General features: G+C 44.6%; 1 protein-coding gene across 11 annotated transcripts in view; it reads right to left on the bottom strand.

Moving 5' to 3' along the window:
- Positions 1–17,595, bottom strand: part of tanc2b (tetratricopeptide repeat, ankyrin repeat and coiled-coil containing 2b) — a 136,814-nt gene that overhangs the window by 54,994 nt on the left and 64,225 nt on the right. For 7 of the 11 annotated variants that reach the window (XM_069160178.1, XM_069160177.1, XM_069160179.1 and 4 more), the window contains 2 exons: positions 16,174–16,245; positions 13,131–13,310 (listed from right to left, as the gene is read on the bottom strand). In XM_069160178.1, coding sequence (XP_069016279.1) covers positions 13,131–13,310; positions 16,174–16,245 — 252 coding nt within the window. Of the gene's footprint in view, positions 1–5,028; positions 5,716–13,130; positions 13,311–16,173; positions 16,246–17,595 lie in introns of those variants that run through there. The other 4 variants (XM_069160182.1, XM_069160186.1, XM_069160187.1 and 1 more) reach the window with 3 other exon arrangements.

Genomic DNA, 17,595 nt, shown 5'->3' with positions numbered 1-17,595 from the left:
AACATGATGTGGCTTTTTTACCCCCATCTGAGTCCACGGCGTCGTGGGACAACGCGGCCGAACAGTCAATTCTAGGAAATATCCTCATTTGACACAGTTGAGGTTTTTTCTGTGGTGTTTTACACTGATCGTCAATCTTATCGACTGGATCTTGTTTGTGTACGTTTATAAGTCACTTTAAACCTTTTTTGTTTTGTGAAACTGCCAATCAAGGGTGCCGTTGACAACATTTCAAGGACACAGATAGCGTTCTGTTTTATAGAAATTTACCACATTGGACCATTTATTTGCTCTGAGCATCTTCATTTCTGACCATTTCATCTCAGGTCTGAAATCCGTGTGCGTGTACATCCCTCCTAACCTCCATACTGCAGGCTTTCTAGGCAGCTGTCTCGTCTGGTATACAAACCCTTCAGTCCTGATGGAGCCTGCCATCATGACTCAGCTGCAGAAGCACAGCGGCTGCTGTTAACGCTGAGCGATTCCGACACTTAACTTTGTTTTTTCCTCCTTATGGTTTTTGAGCCTTCAGTGGCGGCGTGACACAGAGGAGTGACTATGAACTTTTTTTTTTTCTTTTTTTTGTACATATCCCTCCTCAGCGGGGGACGAAGGAGGCCGGCACTTCTGAGGATAGCAGCGAGTTGTAAAGTTAAATATGATGCCGCTTTGAGAAAGCGAGAGTAGCATAATTGCCAAGGACACCACTCGATACGGTGGACTAATAATAGCCAGGCTGCCTTGACCTTTGTCCCAACTGGAGTTCAGTACCAAGTGGGGCTATTTATAACCTCCCAGTTGTACTTGAGAGCCACACCCTTGTCATTGAGAAGCTCAGCTGCATGTTCCTCTGCTGTTATTCAATTAAGGAACTGAATCAAACACTCAAAACAAGAAACGTGAAAACGCATCACATTCCTTCTGATTTCCAGCTCTTCTGATTAAAACGTTCCTGATAATCTGCCACTATCTTTAGTATGACATAAAACATCAAAGCCAGCCCTCCCCCCCAAAAAAACAACAACAAACAAACAAACAAACAAACAAATTATTTAACGTATGATATAAGCTGTCATCAACTGTTGCTCTTATGTAATCCTGCAGTCATAGTTAGCAAACAGACTGTGGCGATGCAAAGTCAGAGCTTGTGGTCCAGACAAATGCCTCGTAGCGCTTCGGCACCCTGAAATGACTGCGCAAACAAGTTAACACACGACAGACAAGTGGTGAGCGCTGGTACCGAGGCTGGTGTCATTGTGCAGTCCTGTGCAGCAGTCCGTACGGGTTTGGATACGCATGGACACACATACACAGGCAATAACACACTTCTTTAGGCCTCGGCGCGAGTATCTCACAGAAGAAAATGTTTGCTCAGCTCTCCCCCAGCAGCAGTGAGGTGGTGGTATATGCAACCCACCGCTCTGTTTTGTAAGCAAATCATTATCAATGCTATTAATAGCACACTGCGGGTTTCTCTTTTCCACTTCACAGATTTTTTTTTTTTTTTCACCCCAGAAGGGCTAAATATCCAGAAAAAACACAAATGTGTTATTTATTTCAACAATCACAAAAAGTGAAGACAGTAGTGGGAACAAGTAACAAATTTAACGCAAAGACTATTAAAAAGGTTTTTGCTGTGCTGCACATAAGAATACAATTTAGAAATTGAATAATAATCCAATGTTTGGTGCGAATAACAGACAAATTTGTGAAAATAAATTAACAAAGCATTAGTTGATAAGAGTAAACCCGAAAGAAACATCCAGACTTTGTTATTTTAAAAAGTAAAACAAGCTAAAGTAGCCGGTTATTCCACAAAACGCCGCCTCACCAGTACTAAAAGAATTCTGAAGATAAAGAGACCATAAAGGACTCCAGTGGTCTGGTAATCTTTAATAAGAGAAGGAGTTAGGCTCTTTGAAGCTTTACACAACAAGTTAAAGAACTTAAAAATCTTGTTTAGCATACAAAGTGGCAAAAAGCAGTGTGGTAACGCGATATCTTCTTTTCCTATTTCTTAAAATTCTAGCTGCTGAAGAAGTTATTTAGCTACGCTCCTGTTTAAATGGAAAAAAATACGATTCAGAGTCTGAAACCAGTTTGCTCATTTTGGCAGTCAAATATGTATTAAAATTCATCTCGTTCCAATGGGTTCTATAAAATCAGCTGCATAGTGATGACGTTACCATTTGGAAACGTGGAAAAACTGAACCGAGCCGAGAACAGTTCTTTGTGGAACACCGTTCTTGGGAGAGACTAAATCGCTGGGTCGGCATACCTGGGCCGAGCACCTGTGATTGGTTGTTACCTTGTGGGAGGGTTGAGGTCAAAGTTAGGATTAGGGACCAGTAGACTGACAGTCAAACAACTACTCACAGCTGTGCAGACTTTAGAGCACATGTCAGCCCGGTGAGGGCATTCAGTCTTCTGTAGTCGGTCTCCAAAAGAAGCGCGTTGAGTGTGAAGAAAAACCAAACAAGCACAATATTCAAGACACCCAACCCGAGGACAGACACTCTGTAGGCATCAACAATGTCATTCTTAGCTTCTGTATTTTTGAGCGGCTACTTTTGCGTAGGTTTGATAACCAGTCTGAAACTTTAATAATATCCCATTGTCACGTAGAAAAAAAAAACCACTCTCTTTAGAAGTTCACCGTAAACAAAAGGCTGAGATTACAGACAGGCTGGTAATTGCTGAGGTTGGCGCTGCCTGGGTTGCGTTTCTCCATCAGAAGGGTAGACTGTAGCTGTTTTGAAAGCTTTGGGGGAGATTTCTAAATGTTGGTTGTTACCAGATAAAGACACTGGAAGCTGACTTTAAAAGAGCCCACTTGAGGAGGATGACTTCATCTCGCTGATGGCGGCACCGACTGTATCTTCTTTCATCATAATAGAAGATTGTAACTCTAGATTCCAGGGAGTTGTTGGGCTCACCTGATGACTAATTCAGATTCTACACATTTGTGAAAAGGAAAAGGACTTTTATATTTTGTAGTACAAATCTTAAGGGCAAGAGTCAAATGTGGGAAAAACACAAGTCTGACGGGCAGCTCGTAATTCTTCTTCTAATCTTTTAGACAGACTTTTAAAGGCCACTAGCGTCGTCATGGCTGGATTTATGACCAACAGTGTCATGCACAGCACATACTGTGCCCACGTGCCTATAGAGTCACTCAGCAGGCTGCTTCAGTAATCACGAGTGGTTATAATAATAAAAAAAAAAAAAAAAAAAAAAAGCTGCAGCAGAAAATCTGGGCTGGTCACTAAACACTGAACAGAGCTGCTGATCCAGGAAGAAAATCATTGAATATTAGTGCAGCCAGGGTACATTTCACATGCCGTGTGTCAGCGATGGCAGTAAACTGACCCACAGAGGGAAGATCTTAGACAATCTGTCATATTTATTTCATAACTCCTCTCAGGCTTAAAAGTCTGACACATGCTCGAGCGGTTGCATTGGAAGGAAATTGAGCAATTATATAAATCAATATCCCTCTGAACCGCTGCATTGGGTATATGAGGTGTTCACACACAGGTAAGTGGACCACATCAACTGAGAAGCCGACGATTCAAAAGACAAGACTGTGAATAAATATGGGTTCAAGGGCAACAACGGAAATCAAAAGACACTTCAAAAAGCCGAGAGGAAGACGTGATTAGAATAATCTCCTCACCGGCTGAATACTGACTCCACTCTTTTTCTCGGGGTATTCCCATCGTGTGGCCCATATTTGGCATCAGTGTTTGTCTGAGCAGCCATCTTTGGATGTTTCTAAGCATTACTTCCTGTCAGACAATCATTAAACATCCAAAAATGTCCAGCAAGAGAGAAAAAAAACAAAACTAAAGTCCAAGTATGTCATAACAACGGAGGATGAGACCCTGCTCCATCAGGCTCAAACAACCCAGCGAGGGATCCTAAAAACACAGGAAACATTTATCCACCATGGAGACAATAAACGCGGCTGTTTAGCTGAAGTTCTTCGGCGTCGTTGCCCGACGCGTCCTGAATGACAGCTGACGAGGTAAGCTCATCAAAGCACTCTCCAGGCGGTGCTACTAAGTGGTGTGAAAAACCGGCTGTAGGCGCCTCATCAAAAACTATTCACCTGAGACCGGCGATAGCAGCTGCTGATGAGGTGCTTGTGTTATTGAGACATTTTGTTCTGCTCACACAACCAGCAAGCATTCCCCCCTGGGACACTGCCTCAGGAAGCCTGCAGCAACCGGGAACTATAGGAAGGAGGGATCCGCGTCCCGGCACATGACGAGAGGGATTCTGGTAACACAACAACAATAACAACAACAACAAGCTGCTGCTGCTGCTGCTGCTGCTGACTGCACGGCGAGGGGGACAAACTCAACTTCAAACCCCGTTTACGCAACCGTAAGGTGCATGTGATGCTGGGCTCCTGAAGGAAAAGTGAGACACGCATACACACAACAACAAGAACAAGCACCATTAGCCGCCCACAGCTTGTGCTTAGACACACACGCACGCACGCACTCACGCACTCACACACACACACACACACACACACACACACACACACTCAAAAGACAATTGAATGCTCACCCACGCTGACGCATGAAACAGACCAGCTCGCCACGAAAAAAACACTTACATTATCGCACTCTGGTTGATTCACAGGCCCTCGAGCCTACACTGTGATTAGAGTTCTGCCCTTTGACAAATGCATCATTTGGTGGAGAGAAATTACTTTTCCTGCACTGCTCCCATTAGTCCTCCCCCTCCCCTCAACCCCCTCCCCTCAACCCCCTCGCCTCCTCGCCCTCCCCCATGTCTGCACAGACATCGTTGGAACCTGTGGCCGACTACAGACGCTCCCCGCCGCGAGATCACAGAGCGCAGAGACAGTCCCGGAGCAACCTCTGGTCAAAGCAAAAGGTGGAGCAGCAGGTGAAAAGAGGGAGGGGCGGCGGGGGGGGGGGGCGGGGGGGGGTCACAGTTTGCAGATGGAGGAATGAAACAAGCAGAAGAGGGTGTGGCTGGCTGGGGGCTCACCATTCTCAAACCAGATCTCGCATTCCTGAAGGCTGGAGTACGGCACCAGCTCCCCTCCGTCCCCTTCCAGCGACACGAGCAGTCCTTCCTCCCTGAGCGATGACCAGTTCATCAAAAAATAAGGGAAAAGAAATGAAGAAAGAAAACAGGAGTGGGAAAAAAAAAAAAAAAAAAAAAAGGACCTGCAGCGAAGGAGCAGCGAAGGAACGGAATCTCTCCCTCGGTCTTTCCCTTCTGAAGAAATCTCCACAGGTTTCAGTGGTGATGCTGCGCGCTCGGCTCAGTCGCAGTAAATGATACGGAGCCGGGCGGATATGGCAGTGACGGGAGGAGCGAGAGAGAGGAGGAGGAAAAGAGGAGCTGGAGGGAGAAAAGGGAAAGGAGGAAGGAAGAACGCAGCAGTCACTGTGTCACTGGGGGAAAGATGGAGGAGGGGTGGTGGTGGTGGTGGTGGTGGGGGGGGGGGGACACACGGCGATGACACCTCTGTGATGGCAGCACGTACCCGGAGCCGACAGGTGAACGAAACCTTCGCCGCCACGAAAGAAAAAAAAAAAAAAAAGAAAGAAGAAGAAGAAGAAGAAGCGAGCAGCACCGGGGAGCTTTTCCTGGGAGCACAGATAGGAGGTGAGCTCCTCATTCGCCTCCGTGACTGCATTAGCGCTTAGCGTGTTATGTATAGACGTGAGAGGCGCACTCTCTCTACAGGAACAGGAGCCCAGGTCTCCAGCAGATGAATGGTGCAGTGCTGCTGTTGTCATAGCAACCGCAGAGCAAAAAAAAAAAAAAAAAAAAAAAAAAGGAGGGGGAGGAGAAGGGTGGGTATAGAGGCAGGAAAGAAAATGGGATAAAAAAAAAAAAAAAAAAAAAGGAGGGAGGGAGAAAGGGAGGGTATTATTAAAGGGACACAGTTGTGGCGTTCGCCGACGGAGCTTTGGGGACACATCAGATCACACGTGGGAGTGTGTGTGTGTGTGTGGGGGGGGGGGGGGGCGGGGGGGGGAAAGAAGGGGAGCAGTTATTATTTGATAGAGACGAGGGTTTCAATAAAACCTACTCCATTTTCCTCTTGGGCTCAGGCATCCTTGTCTGTCCTTGTTTTACCCTTGAAACTCTATTTGTACAGCTGCAGCCATGTTTTATGGCTATTTAGAGGTTCACAACCGCCGGGTTGGGGGGGGGGGGCGGGCGCAAGTTTATTGCGTACCGTCTTCGCTTTTGTTGTGGTTCATAACCGTCAGGCTGTAAGCCGGCTGCTCTAAATGTTTTTTATTAATCTCTTCCAGTCACACTTATTTCCCCAGAGTGACATCTCCCAACCCCTCCCCACCCCGATACCCCCCCCTGCTAACGATACCAACAAGCTTTAAAGATGTGCCACAGGTACGGGTCAAACTTTTACAACCTGCACCACCAGTCGTTTCAATCACAAAGCCCAGAGTCTCCTCTCAGACCCGCCTCGGGGTGAAAAAACAGCCTCTGGACTTTGCTGGCAGAGTCTCATCTGATTTTAAACATCCTAACTGGTGTTTTTTTTGTCAATTAGCAACACACATTAAAAGTTTTTTGTTGTTATCAAACATGCCTTGTTATATCACAATTTGGAAGTTGGTTTGTGATGAATTATTTAGTTATTCTGGAAAGTTAACTTTGTTGTGTCGGTCTGATTTTTAAAATCACTTTTTGTTAGTTTTAACGCGCTGGTCATTGATTTCTTCCCGCTGTGTATATTCCATCTCATAATCTCTAATCTCATTACATTCTTTCAATATGTTTTTCTTTTTCTCTGACGTAATTTTAAAAAAAGTTTTTTTTTTTTTTTCACATGTTGAAATTGATCTATAAAATTACAGCCCTCGATTAAAAAAAAGAACAATTAATGATTTAATGAAATCTTCTAATCAAGAAGAAATTAAGCTTCTCCTTTATTTGCTTTCTGGTAAAAAAAAAAGTTATATGAAAAGACAGAAACCGCTCTCTTATATCTGCCTGTCTGTTATCAATAAGGCTTTAACCAGCAGACAGGTAGCTGGAGGTTAGCAGCGAGCCTCGTTCTATCCACTGCAAACAAAATACATATAACAGCAACTTTTAATGCTCACCGATGAATATATAAAATCCATGGGTAATGTACGCATCGGCCCTTCAGTCTCTCGGCACTTTCTGTAACTATTCCGCACCAGCGTTCACCATCTCCACGTCAGCAGAACTTAAATACCCTGAAGTAATTTTAAAGTGACTTTACTGTACAGACACCATAAAAGAACCGATGCCCGCATTTGATATTCCATCGTTAAAACATTCAGACGATTTGGCCGACGACTAAAACATGACGAGTATTTCACCGCAGCGCTTATTGCAGCTGGTTCTTTATTGCCCGTCCTGAGGGCACCACACTTACATTTCAATTACTCCCCTCTACTCTTAACCTTCACTCTTTATTTTTCACTTGCGACAACGGAGCCGAGAATGTCACATTTCCTTACGGCGGAACAAATGATTCGGTGGGTCCGTGGAGGCTGGGACGGTTGAGGGGGAAGAAATAATGACAATAATTGAAGAACGATTTTTCTTGACGTGCGGCGCCGGGTAAGGAGGCGTGGAGATTGAGATGTCCCGAATGTCAGCGTTCATTTCAGAAATTCACGGAGGACACCAGACGCCATATAAAACACGAGGCTGGCCAAGGAGGCGCGAAGAGAGAGAGAGATTGAGATGTCCCAGATGTCAGCCTTTGTTTTTCAAAATACGACGTATGATATCATAAAACGCTCAAGGCATTACACGACATCATGGCTTAAAGGACGAGTCCTCTGAAATGTAAATATCTGCTCGGAAAACGAGCTGAAATTGACCAGAAATGCCCCTGGTCTCAGAGTTTAATAGAGAGAAGGTCATGGAGGAGGCTCATGAAAGGAAGAGGGCCCAGTATGAACAGCTGGTCTTCAAGGCTATAGATGTACGCCAGTTGAGGTGGTCTGCAGCGGACTCGCTCCACAAAGGCTGAGAAAAAGCCTCAAGATAGCTCTGGATTTGGAGCGGAGGTCCGTGGGGACGAGTGAGCACCACATAAACACAAGCCGTCGCCACGCCAACCGAGCCGAGGCCACCTGGACGACTGTGACTGATGTCGAAAGACCCGAAACACCAACTGACCGCAGGGATACGTCACTGGTGATGTATTCAGGTGCCTCAGAAGATTTATTTAAAAAAATCTGTGTCCTGAAACTAGAAAACGTTAAAAAAAACTTTAAAAAAAACAAACGATTTCATATAGTTGAAGGTGACGTCATCGAATTATGATGACAGTGCTGGAAAGTAGCGGAATATTTTTTTTCAAATACTGTACTTCAGCACAATTTTGAGGTACTTGTACTTTAATTCTACTTTATGCTTTTACTCCACATTTCTGTGGTAATTAATGTACTTTTTTACTTGCCAGCTTTAGTTACTGGTTGCTTTGCAAGTGAATATCTTGCATACAAATGATTAATTCTCATTAAATGAAACTACAAACTGCTTTCACATTGATGCATCGAAAGTTTTAGTCCAGCAATAGAATATATACAATGAAATCATCTCTAAAGGGGTGATTTTTTTTGCTTACTTTGGTATATTTTGCTGGCAATATATCTGTACTTTAAGTTTTTTTTTAGTATTCTTACACTAGTATCATTACTATACTGGCCTTCTACTGATACTGCAATATGAACCTCAGATTTTAAGTCAAAATAGACAAGTTGTTAAAGTACTCAGGAAAAAAAATGGTCAAAATGTATAATTTCCATGGGGAAACTCCCTCTTAGCGATGAAGACAATGTGATATGATCTCATGGTGACAGAAACTAAAGATGTTCTGTTTACTTTTTCACTTAAGATAAAGAAAGACAGCAAATCCTGAATGTTTGACTTTGAAAAAGCACTTCATCAAAATAGTTATTTTTCCTGATTTAGGCTCCTCAGTCAAACTAAAAGCTTGAAATTGCAGCAATAGCTCAGTTCATTTGAAGAAATCCTACTCTTCCATCGCAGTGATCCTCATGACACATCGAAAGGTATTTTGCGGTGAACTGGAACCATGTTTTGTGCTTCTTTCACTTGCCTCATCCACACGAGTAGACAGTCAGAATTAAATCTTATTATAGCCCATTGTATCTGTGCAAGAAAAAACAACAAGTGATCCTGTCATCTTCGTTTGGACACTTATCCTGTCAAATCGAAAAATAGCGTCAAACAATGAGGCAGGCCCGAAGGAAAGGCAGCTTTCATCCGCCGTGGCTAATTTCACAGAGCTCAACTGTTTTTTATGTGGATCCTTTAAGACCACCCACACGGTTGAGCTGGAAAACCTGACTCAGCAATCCTGCACACGGCGCCTTGTCAATCCTGACCATCCACGCTACTGCTGAGCGTTTTCATGCCTACATCAGTGACCGTTTAGGAGTTAGCGTAGTACACCGCCACTTATTCACAATATTACTCTGCTACTGTAAGCACCGCAGAGACAATAGATTTTAGATACATTCATATTGCTGTGATAATTGCAGCAACAGTGGGAGATGAAAAAAATAAAAAAAATAGGCGGTATAATTAAATCAAGGCTTTTCTCAGGTTTTTAAGGCCAAGTGTAATTTTCCACCTTTATGTGGCAATCCATGGGGAGGCAGTAATTGTATTGATTGCAGCCATTAATGAGGAGAAAGCAGTGTAATCTGTGGAGGGATGTTGAAATAATTCCCTTTAAATGTTTCATGGTGGAGCGGGGCCGATCAATCAACCGGGGCGACGTCTCCGGTGAGCCTGACACCTGAGTGAGGTATTTTATTCAAGAACAAATAAGAAATCATGTGATTACAGCTCATAACAATCAGCCACTCAGATATCATCGTGAGAACGAGCAACCATTGCCACTCATATTCTGAGACAACAGGGGACTAAAAATAGATAATATACCATACGAAGACGGAGGGATGCAAACGCTGTAAAGTAATGTAAGTAAGAGCATTTACTAAAAGTGTCAATCTGACTTTACTTGAGTATTTTCATTTTATGCCACATTTCAGACAAAAACACAGCACTTCCGTACATTTATTTGACTGATCCATATAATTCAAATTACAAATTATAGGCAAAATATATGGACATTGCTCCATGTTGGGGTTGATAAAGAGTCACGGATTTGTGAAGAAGTTTCATTGAAAGAACAAATAAAATCTTGACTAGCAATTCCATCCATCTGACAATTAGCTATACCTGCTAAACCATTCATGTACATACTCTTCATCCGCAGATAATTTAGAGTCACCGATCCGGCCAATTTAGCAAGTGAACTGGCAATTCAATGGAATTAATAGTGGACATCGCTTCTGGGTCTTAAAAATGAGCAACCTACAATACCACCGAGTGCCACTAGGGGTTGGCTCCAAACATCAACATTTACCATTACGGATCATATGTCATTTTATTCTTGTGAGTGCTCATTTATGTGTTTTCAGCCTCATTAGTTTAATGTAGTTGTGTAAAGCTCGGCGTGAAATGTTTTATAAAAAACAAAACTGACCTGACTTGTTGTCTCCTACCTGCTTTTTTTTTTTCAATAGAAAACTAGGAAAGACCCCCAGCAGCACAGATATGTGTGAAATAAGCACACTATGATTGTACAGTACGTCTCCTGCCTGCCTCACAAATCTGTCTCACAAGTTGACCCTTCGAGCATTCAAAGGCCCCCTTGAGAGTCTTCAAGCAGGCAGAGGGGATTAAATCAGAAACTCAACGATTCTCTAAAAAGGTCAACGCTTTCATTGCGTTTTCATTCTATCAGAGGCTTGAGGTTGAATAACTCAAGTCCTCGCCAGCATCTCCACTCTGCCTCCCTGAGGCCAATCAGAAGCAACACAGGAGGGCGAAAGCGAGGCTGCGGTTGGCGGAGGCCACCGGTGGGGATCAAAGTGCTGCAGCCGTCAGACCTGCTGCTGTTCGCCCGCTCTGGCCACCACGCTTTCTCTCGCCTCCGTCGTCCCTGGCACGGGAGGGGGATTTCTGGCCTTTGATGCAAGCGTCACACTCGAGCTTGGTACCGTCAAGCTGTGCAGGATGTGGTGACGAGTTGAATTAATTAAATGGTGAGAACGCCGGGGCGGTTGAGCCCAAAGTGCAATCTGGTGCTCGACGCCACTCGAGAGCAAGACGCAGGTCTGTGACGACGTGAAGGACAGCGGCCACCTCGGGGCACTGGAGGGCTTTTGCGCGTTGTCATTTGTACAGATGTGCTGCTGCACGAGCCGTTTAGCTCCTTTAACTGCTGTGAAATCGTCCTGACATGTGAGCCGAAGAATCGAAAAGTTTTCTCACATGCAGTTTGTAAAGATGCCACAAAAATCAGCACAAAATGAAACCGTTTTTGTATGTTTAAAAAACAATAAGTGATGTGACAGACATAAATCTGCAACAGTGAACGCAGTAAAGGTTTTATCCTGCCAAAATTGACATCTCTCGCGCTCCTGCACATGAACACTGAAGAGTGTCTAGCAAGTGTAAGAAAACTAATTAAAGGCGGATCGCACAGTTGAAACATGCAACACATAAAAAAAAAGGAGAGAATCCCAAAGTCTTAATTCAAAATCTAAAAATACAAAGCAGCTCTCACAACCAGCGGCACCTGACTGCGATAATATATCAAACCAAGTGATTGCATGTGCGACAGTACTGTAAAGAGACCTCTCCCTGCGTCAGCCGTGGAATAAGAATAGTACAAATGAGACAGCACTGCACATCATTAATCAAGCTATTCTTTGCTGTCAAGATAACACACACACACACACTCACACTCACACTCACGTATGTACAGATTCACATGCACGCTGATGCACTAAAAAAATTCACTTTGATTCACAGCGATGAAAGTGCAGCCATCAAAAAAGGCCACGAAACGTTAAATAAAATAAAAATACAGATGGCGCCAGCAAAGATGGCGCCTCAAACAGCAGAGAAAAGGGGAAAAAGTGTGATAAGATTTGGTCTGGGATCTAATTTTCAAGCCCTGCTCTCTTCCCCCACCCACAAAAAAAAAAAAACAGCTCCCACACAGTGCCCTCTGTGGTACACCCAGTTCAAATGGAGAGAAAAACGATGTGGTGCGTTTCCTCTTTAAAAACCCACAATTCGGATGACCCGGGAAGACCATAAATCATTCTGTATGATGTACAAATCATGGCTCCTCACGGCATATCAGAAACAGTTAATGATCTGAGGTAGCTGAGAGGCTGGTGCACCCTAGTGGTGGCTGCTGCGTCGAGCTTTAAAGTCCTTCACACCCACTCTGCTTCTGTCTGTGTGGAGGCTGCACTGATATTGGGCGAAGCTGCGATGCCAATATTTCATTCCTCATTTAAAAAAAAAAATAAAAAAAATCCTGCACAGCAAAGAGTGTTGGACGTCCTTGTGTACCAAAAACCGCAGCTTCCCCCGTAATAATACCAGAGAGAACATGACATCGACTCGTAATCCGGTTAATGGGGAGACAGAAGGGGAAGGCAATTTTCCACATTCTCTGAATGAGTGTGGAAGGAAGCGATTAGTGGTGGGAGATAAAAAACGATAAAGGGGGGCAGAGCCGACCGCAGCTCGCAGTCCATTCGCTGTTCCTGACACCGTCAATTAGGTACAGGACTTTGGTGATTACAAGAATTGGAAATTGCAGTGTTTGCCGCGGGCCAGAGCTCAGCCTCTGCTTTATGTTTCTACTCCGAATTAGTGGGTTAGTAATACGGTAAATGATTACTGCTTATCAGCAAGCATCAGGGTGAAACATCACTCCTCTCCTTTTCACTTATGTCTCGTGAAATCTGTTTGAATTTGGTGTGCGTGACTCTCAGATTAGGCAGCCAGCCTACAGTGGTGCAGTGAAGGGTTAAGGGAGCCTGTATTAGCACAATGAGTCTATGGGGGAGGACAGCCACAGGCGAGGATGTGCACACAAGACAAATCTGAACCAGATTCAGCCCACATCTCTGCTGGCTGTGGTTTTTCCTCCCAAAGCCTGGGCTTCAAAAACACAGGATGACTGATTCACTCTGTGTGAATCCTCTCTGCAGTCTCTTTACCTGTGAGCTTCTTCACCGGCTGCAGCCGGACACTGATGGTCTGGTGGGTGAGCAGCGGGGAGGAGGGCAGGGAGCGCGACACGCCCTCCATTATGCGAATGTGCTGCATGCCCTCGGTCATGGAGAGTGGGGGCACGGCGTAGTCTCCTTCAAAGGCACAGTCACTGTCTATGCTGCCACCTGCAGGACGGGAGGGGAAAACAGTCAAGTGTGAGAAGTGTTTACATGTTTTTTTTTCCATTCAAAGAGGATTTTGTTGTCGTATTTTGCCTTTTTTTTTTTTTTTTTTTTTGACAGGAGAACTAGAGATTAACAGGAAATGCTCAGAAATAGAGGAGGAGAACGACATGCAGTAAAGGTCTGGCTGGAAATTTAACCGAGGACTCAATCCTGACGGCATTTTCGCCCATGATGTAAGCGCTCGAACCACTCTGCTATCAAGTTGCCCCGGAGCATTAAACCTAATATTACCCTAATACTGTTGGGACAGATGCAGAATCAGATCCTGCAATGAGAGCAAAAAGAATAATCTGTGGAGATGACATGTAACTGATAAAAATAACATTTGAGTCTACGGCCACTGATACGTTAATCAATAGTAATTTTTTTTTCAGTAACATAAGTATGATATTTAATTCCAACAGTGGATCAAGCTGAAACAAAATCTGTCTTAAACCAATAATATAACAGTTTTAAGATTCACAACGGCTGTTTTGGGTCTTGACAAAAAAAAAAACCTGATATATTTAACATCAATCTGCTGATTATACAGTTTTTCTAATATACAATCGTATATATTTGAATACTTAGTCCAAACAATATCAGAAAAATGAAAACTCTCCACGAGCCCATGTGCACATCTTGATTATTTTTCACAAACCAAAAACCTTAACTTTTAACAAGCTGGAACCGATGAATGTTTGACATTTTTGCTTGACAATTCAATCAAGCAATCCAAACCACGTCAATTTTCTGTCAACGACTAATCATTTTAGTTTTTCAGATGCCGACGTTATTGGATTTTTATCCTGTTTGTCCACCTGCTGTAGAAACTCGGACATCCAGACAGGGGGCAGCACCACAGCCTCGTCCCTGCAGGCTCTCACATCAGCGCAACAGCATGTATTGAGTAGAACAATCCTGGTGTGACCCAGAAGAGAGAGCAGCCCTGCAGGCAACACGTGCGTGCGGCTGATATTCACTGTTACAAACTCCAGCCTGCCTGACCTCTTCTGAGCCCCACAGTAACACAATACCCCATCATTTTTATATAATAAAGGAGGATTTTCTAACCATTTAAAATGTGTTTAAACAGACCAAAAAAAGAAAAAAAGAAAAAGAGCACAGTCATGACCACGAGAAAAAAAAAGAAAAAAAAAAGCCTCTCACAAAGCGCAGTAATTACAGACAAAGCATAAACAACCACTCATCCACCCTCCTTTCCTCTCTTGCTTGGAAAACCACAAATTATGACAACTTAAGGATTTTTTTTTTTTTTTTTTTATCACACACACACACACACACACACACACACCAAAAAAAAAAAATAAAAAAATAAAAACCCAGCTGTCTATAAACACAACATCCATTTTGTGAATCGGTTCTGGCTCAGACTGCCCGTCCCCCTGCAGACGGAGCTGTAAAACCAACTGGTCAAGCGACAGTCTCACGTCAAACAACTGCCGCCACCACTGAGACAAGAAGCCATTATCACACACCAGTCCGTGACAAGGCCCAGAGGAGGCCAAGATGATGGTCAGGGAAGGGGGCAAATCGGCGGCTAGAATGAAAAACACACGAGTACAGAAACACTTTCACACATGGAAGAAATATCTCTCTCTCTCTCACACACACACACACACACACACACACACACACACACACACACACACACACACACACACACACACACACATCTCTCTGCGGCTCTAGCAGCACTGGAGTCGGTCCATCCATTCACTGGGGAATGTCACTGCAAAATCATAAAAAACAAAAAACAAAATAACAACAGGCAGAGCAGCGGTTACATCCCCGGCATGGAAATTCTCCACATGTATGCAGACCCTGGTGTGAATACCAACGGAGAACTCGGGATTCTGGCAGCAATTACCAGTAGTCGAGATCCAACTCCGTTTTAATGCATTCCAATCGTAAATAAGAACAATTGAGCGACTATTAACAATGTTTTCTCCATAAAAGGGCTTATTGAGCTTTTTGCTGTACAATCAATTAAAATAAGTTTCATTTTTAAACCGCCTCACGCAAACAGAAACTATGATACAATTAAATGGAGGTCACAAGGTCTCATTCCGGGCAAAGATTAGAAGGGTGGAGAGGAAGCAGCAGCCACACTTCACTGGTGAAATCCAGAAAAAACAAAAGCTTTGAAGGGGAAATTATGGTGTTTTATTTTAGACTGTGATGGGAGACTTGCAGGAGAGCCACTCCACGCCTCGAAATAAACCCCCCAACACCTTCTCATCAAGGTGTTCGGATCAAAACACGCACGAGGAGGGGAAAAGAGGTGACATGAAATTATAATTGCCCAAAACATTTTCCTGTCAAGCACCGACGTGGTTGATAAACATCTATACAGCCTATTTCCCCTCGAAGTAACTCAGGTTTACAGACAAAATTACAAGAATATAAAATTCACTCAGTTCTCGCCCAGTAAATATAACTTCATTTCCAGGACTCGTAAACTTTTCTGCCGTAAAGTACAGCCGGCAAACAAGGCCTCGGCTGGTTCCCCTCAGTGAAGACATTAAGGGAGCAGAAATAGAGTCTGGAAAGAGCCAAGAGAGAGTTATTACAGGAAATGAGAAGGTAAAGATGGGAAAAGCGTTCACATAGTTGTTTTCAGCAACTCACATAACACACATTCACGCCCCGAGCAGCTCAGTGCAGCCCATAATACACAAGAGAGAGGACCAGCTACAGATTGCTTTTGACAGGAAAAGCTACATTTCGTGATTGTGTGATGTCGAGATTGCCGACTCTTCTTTATTTCTAGATGATTATCGGAATTAAAAACTTGGTTTACCTTGCCCGATGTGGCTCAGGTGAGGGTCTAGACCGGGCGAGCGGGGGTCTGCAAGGTCCTCGCTCCCGCCATCTGCAGATGAGGAGCACAGAGAGAAAGAAAGGGAGTGAGCTCGGTGGTGGTGGTGGTGCTGGCCACGCGGCGAGGAGGCCATCAGCAGGGCCACCTCTTCCTCACCAATCAGCCAGGTGTGGGAGCGGAGGACCCCCAGCAGGCTGCTCACACACAGACCCTCCACGCCCTTCCTCCTGGGGCTCCAGCGGCCCCTCATGGTGGCAAAGGGGGACCGTTCCGCCAGGTTCCACCTTTTCCGCGTCCCCATGTTCAGACTGAACCCTCAGCGAGCCGCTATCTTCTAGGTGGGGGGCCTGCCCGTGCAGATAACAATACAGTTTACATGGCAGCCACTCTTGCATGCGATGGAGCCGCAATCAGAGAGCCCACTGAGCTCCACGGTTCAATGAGCGAGGACTAGCAGGGAAACTAGTGGGCGTTTCCCAGGATAGATCCACATACGGCTAATGATATGAGGATCAATTGCGCCCAAGGGAGCAGGCAGGCAGAATTAGCCACAGTGGAAAGGGCTTGAAAAGGGGGGTGGAAGGTGGAGGGTGGAGGAGGGGGTGGGGGTGGTGCAGCATCAATGGGCAGCACAGTCAGTCACCAGGGGGATTGTTTCATAATCCCGTTCAAGTGCAGGTGGATCTTCTGTAAAGCACGACAGGCCGGCAGAGGAGGTGCGGAACAAATGATTTATTCTCAGAAACAATAGATCCCAGTAGAATTCAGTGATGCTATTAATAAAATCTAAAGCGAGCTCCGTGAATAAAAAAAAAAAACTAGCCGATGAGCCGGAGGATTATCTTACGTGTAGATAGAGCAAAGATTGTTGCATTAAGCAGAAAGCCAAGAAGGCCTTTTATCTCTGAAAGGCTTCTGTATTCTGGCGAGCTTTTCAATCGCGGAGCTCACCGTCGGCCCACAGAAACCCAAACAAATACTCGAGTATTATCGCTCCACATCGCAGACTCGCACGCTGTGTGTGCCAGTAGCCTCGCAGCGGGCTGGAGTGGCTCTCTGGTGGAAAGATCAGGCTTGTCGATGGACAGATAGAATAAGCTGCGGGGCATGATTGTGTGAGAACTGGGCCGGGCCTGAGATTGACACTGATTGAGGAAGAGGGAGTCCTCCGCAGAGGATCTGCAGCGCTCCCCGACCCGAGCCACCGTGTCAAAATGTCAAACTAATAGCTGCACCGACAAAATGTAAAAATCAAAACGCGCACTTTGGGAGAAAAATCTCAGCAACAAAAAAAAAACAAAAAAACAAAAAAAAGTATTTTCTTATACACTTGGCGTGCACAGACAAAAACACAAAGAGGGTGCTGCCGCCACCTCCGTCGCTCGCACGCTCGACACCAAC

This window comes from Embiotoca jacksoni, unplaced genomic scaffold (genome assembly GCF_022577435.1).
Source record: "Embiotoca jacksoni isolate LCO1_2020_lvr unplaced genomic scaffold, fEmbJac1.0.p SCAF_26, whole genome shotgun sequence".
In the NCBI taxonomy this organism is placed as follows: domain Eukaryota; kingdom Metazoa; phylum Chordata; class Actinopteri; family Embiotocidae; genus Embiotoca; species Embiotoca jacksoni.
This window is presented reverse-complemented; position numbering and strand designations above follow the sequence as displayed.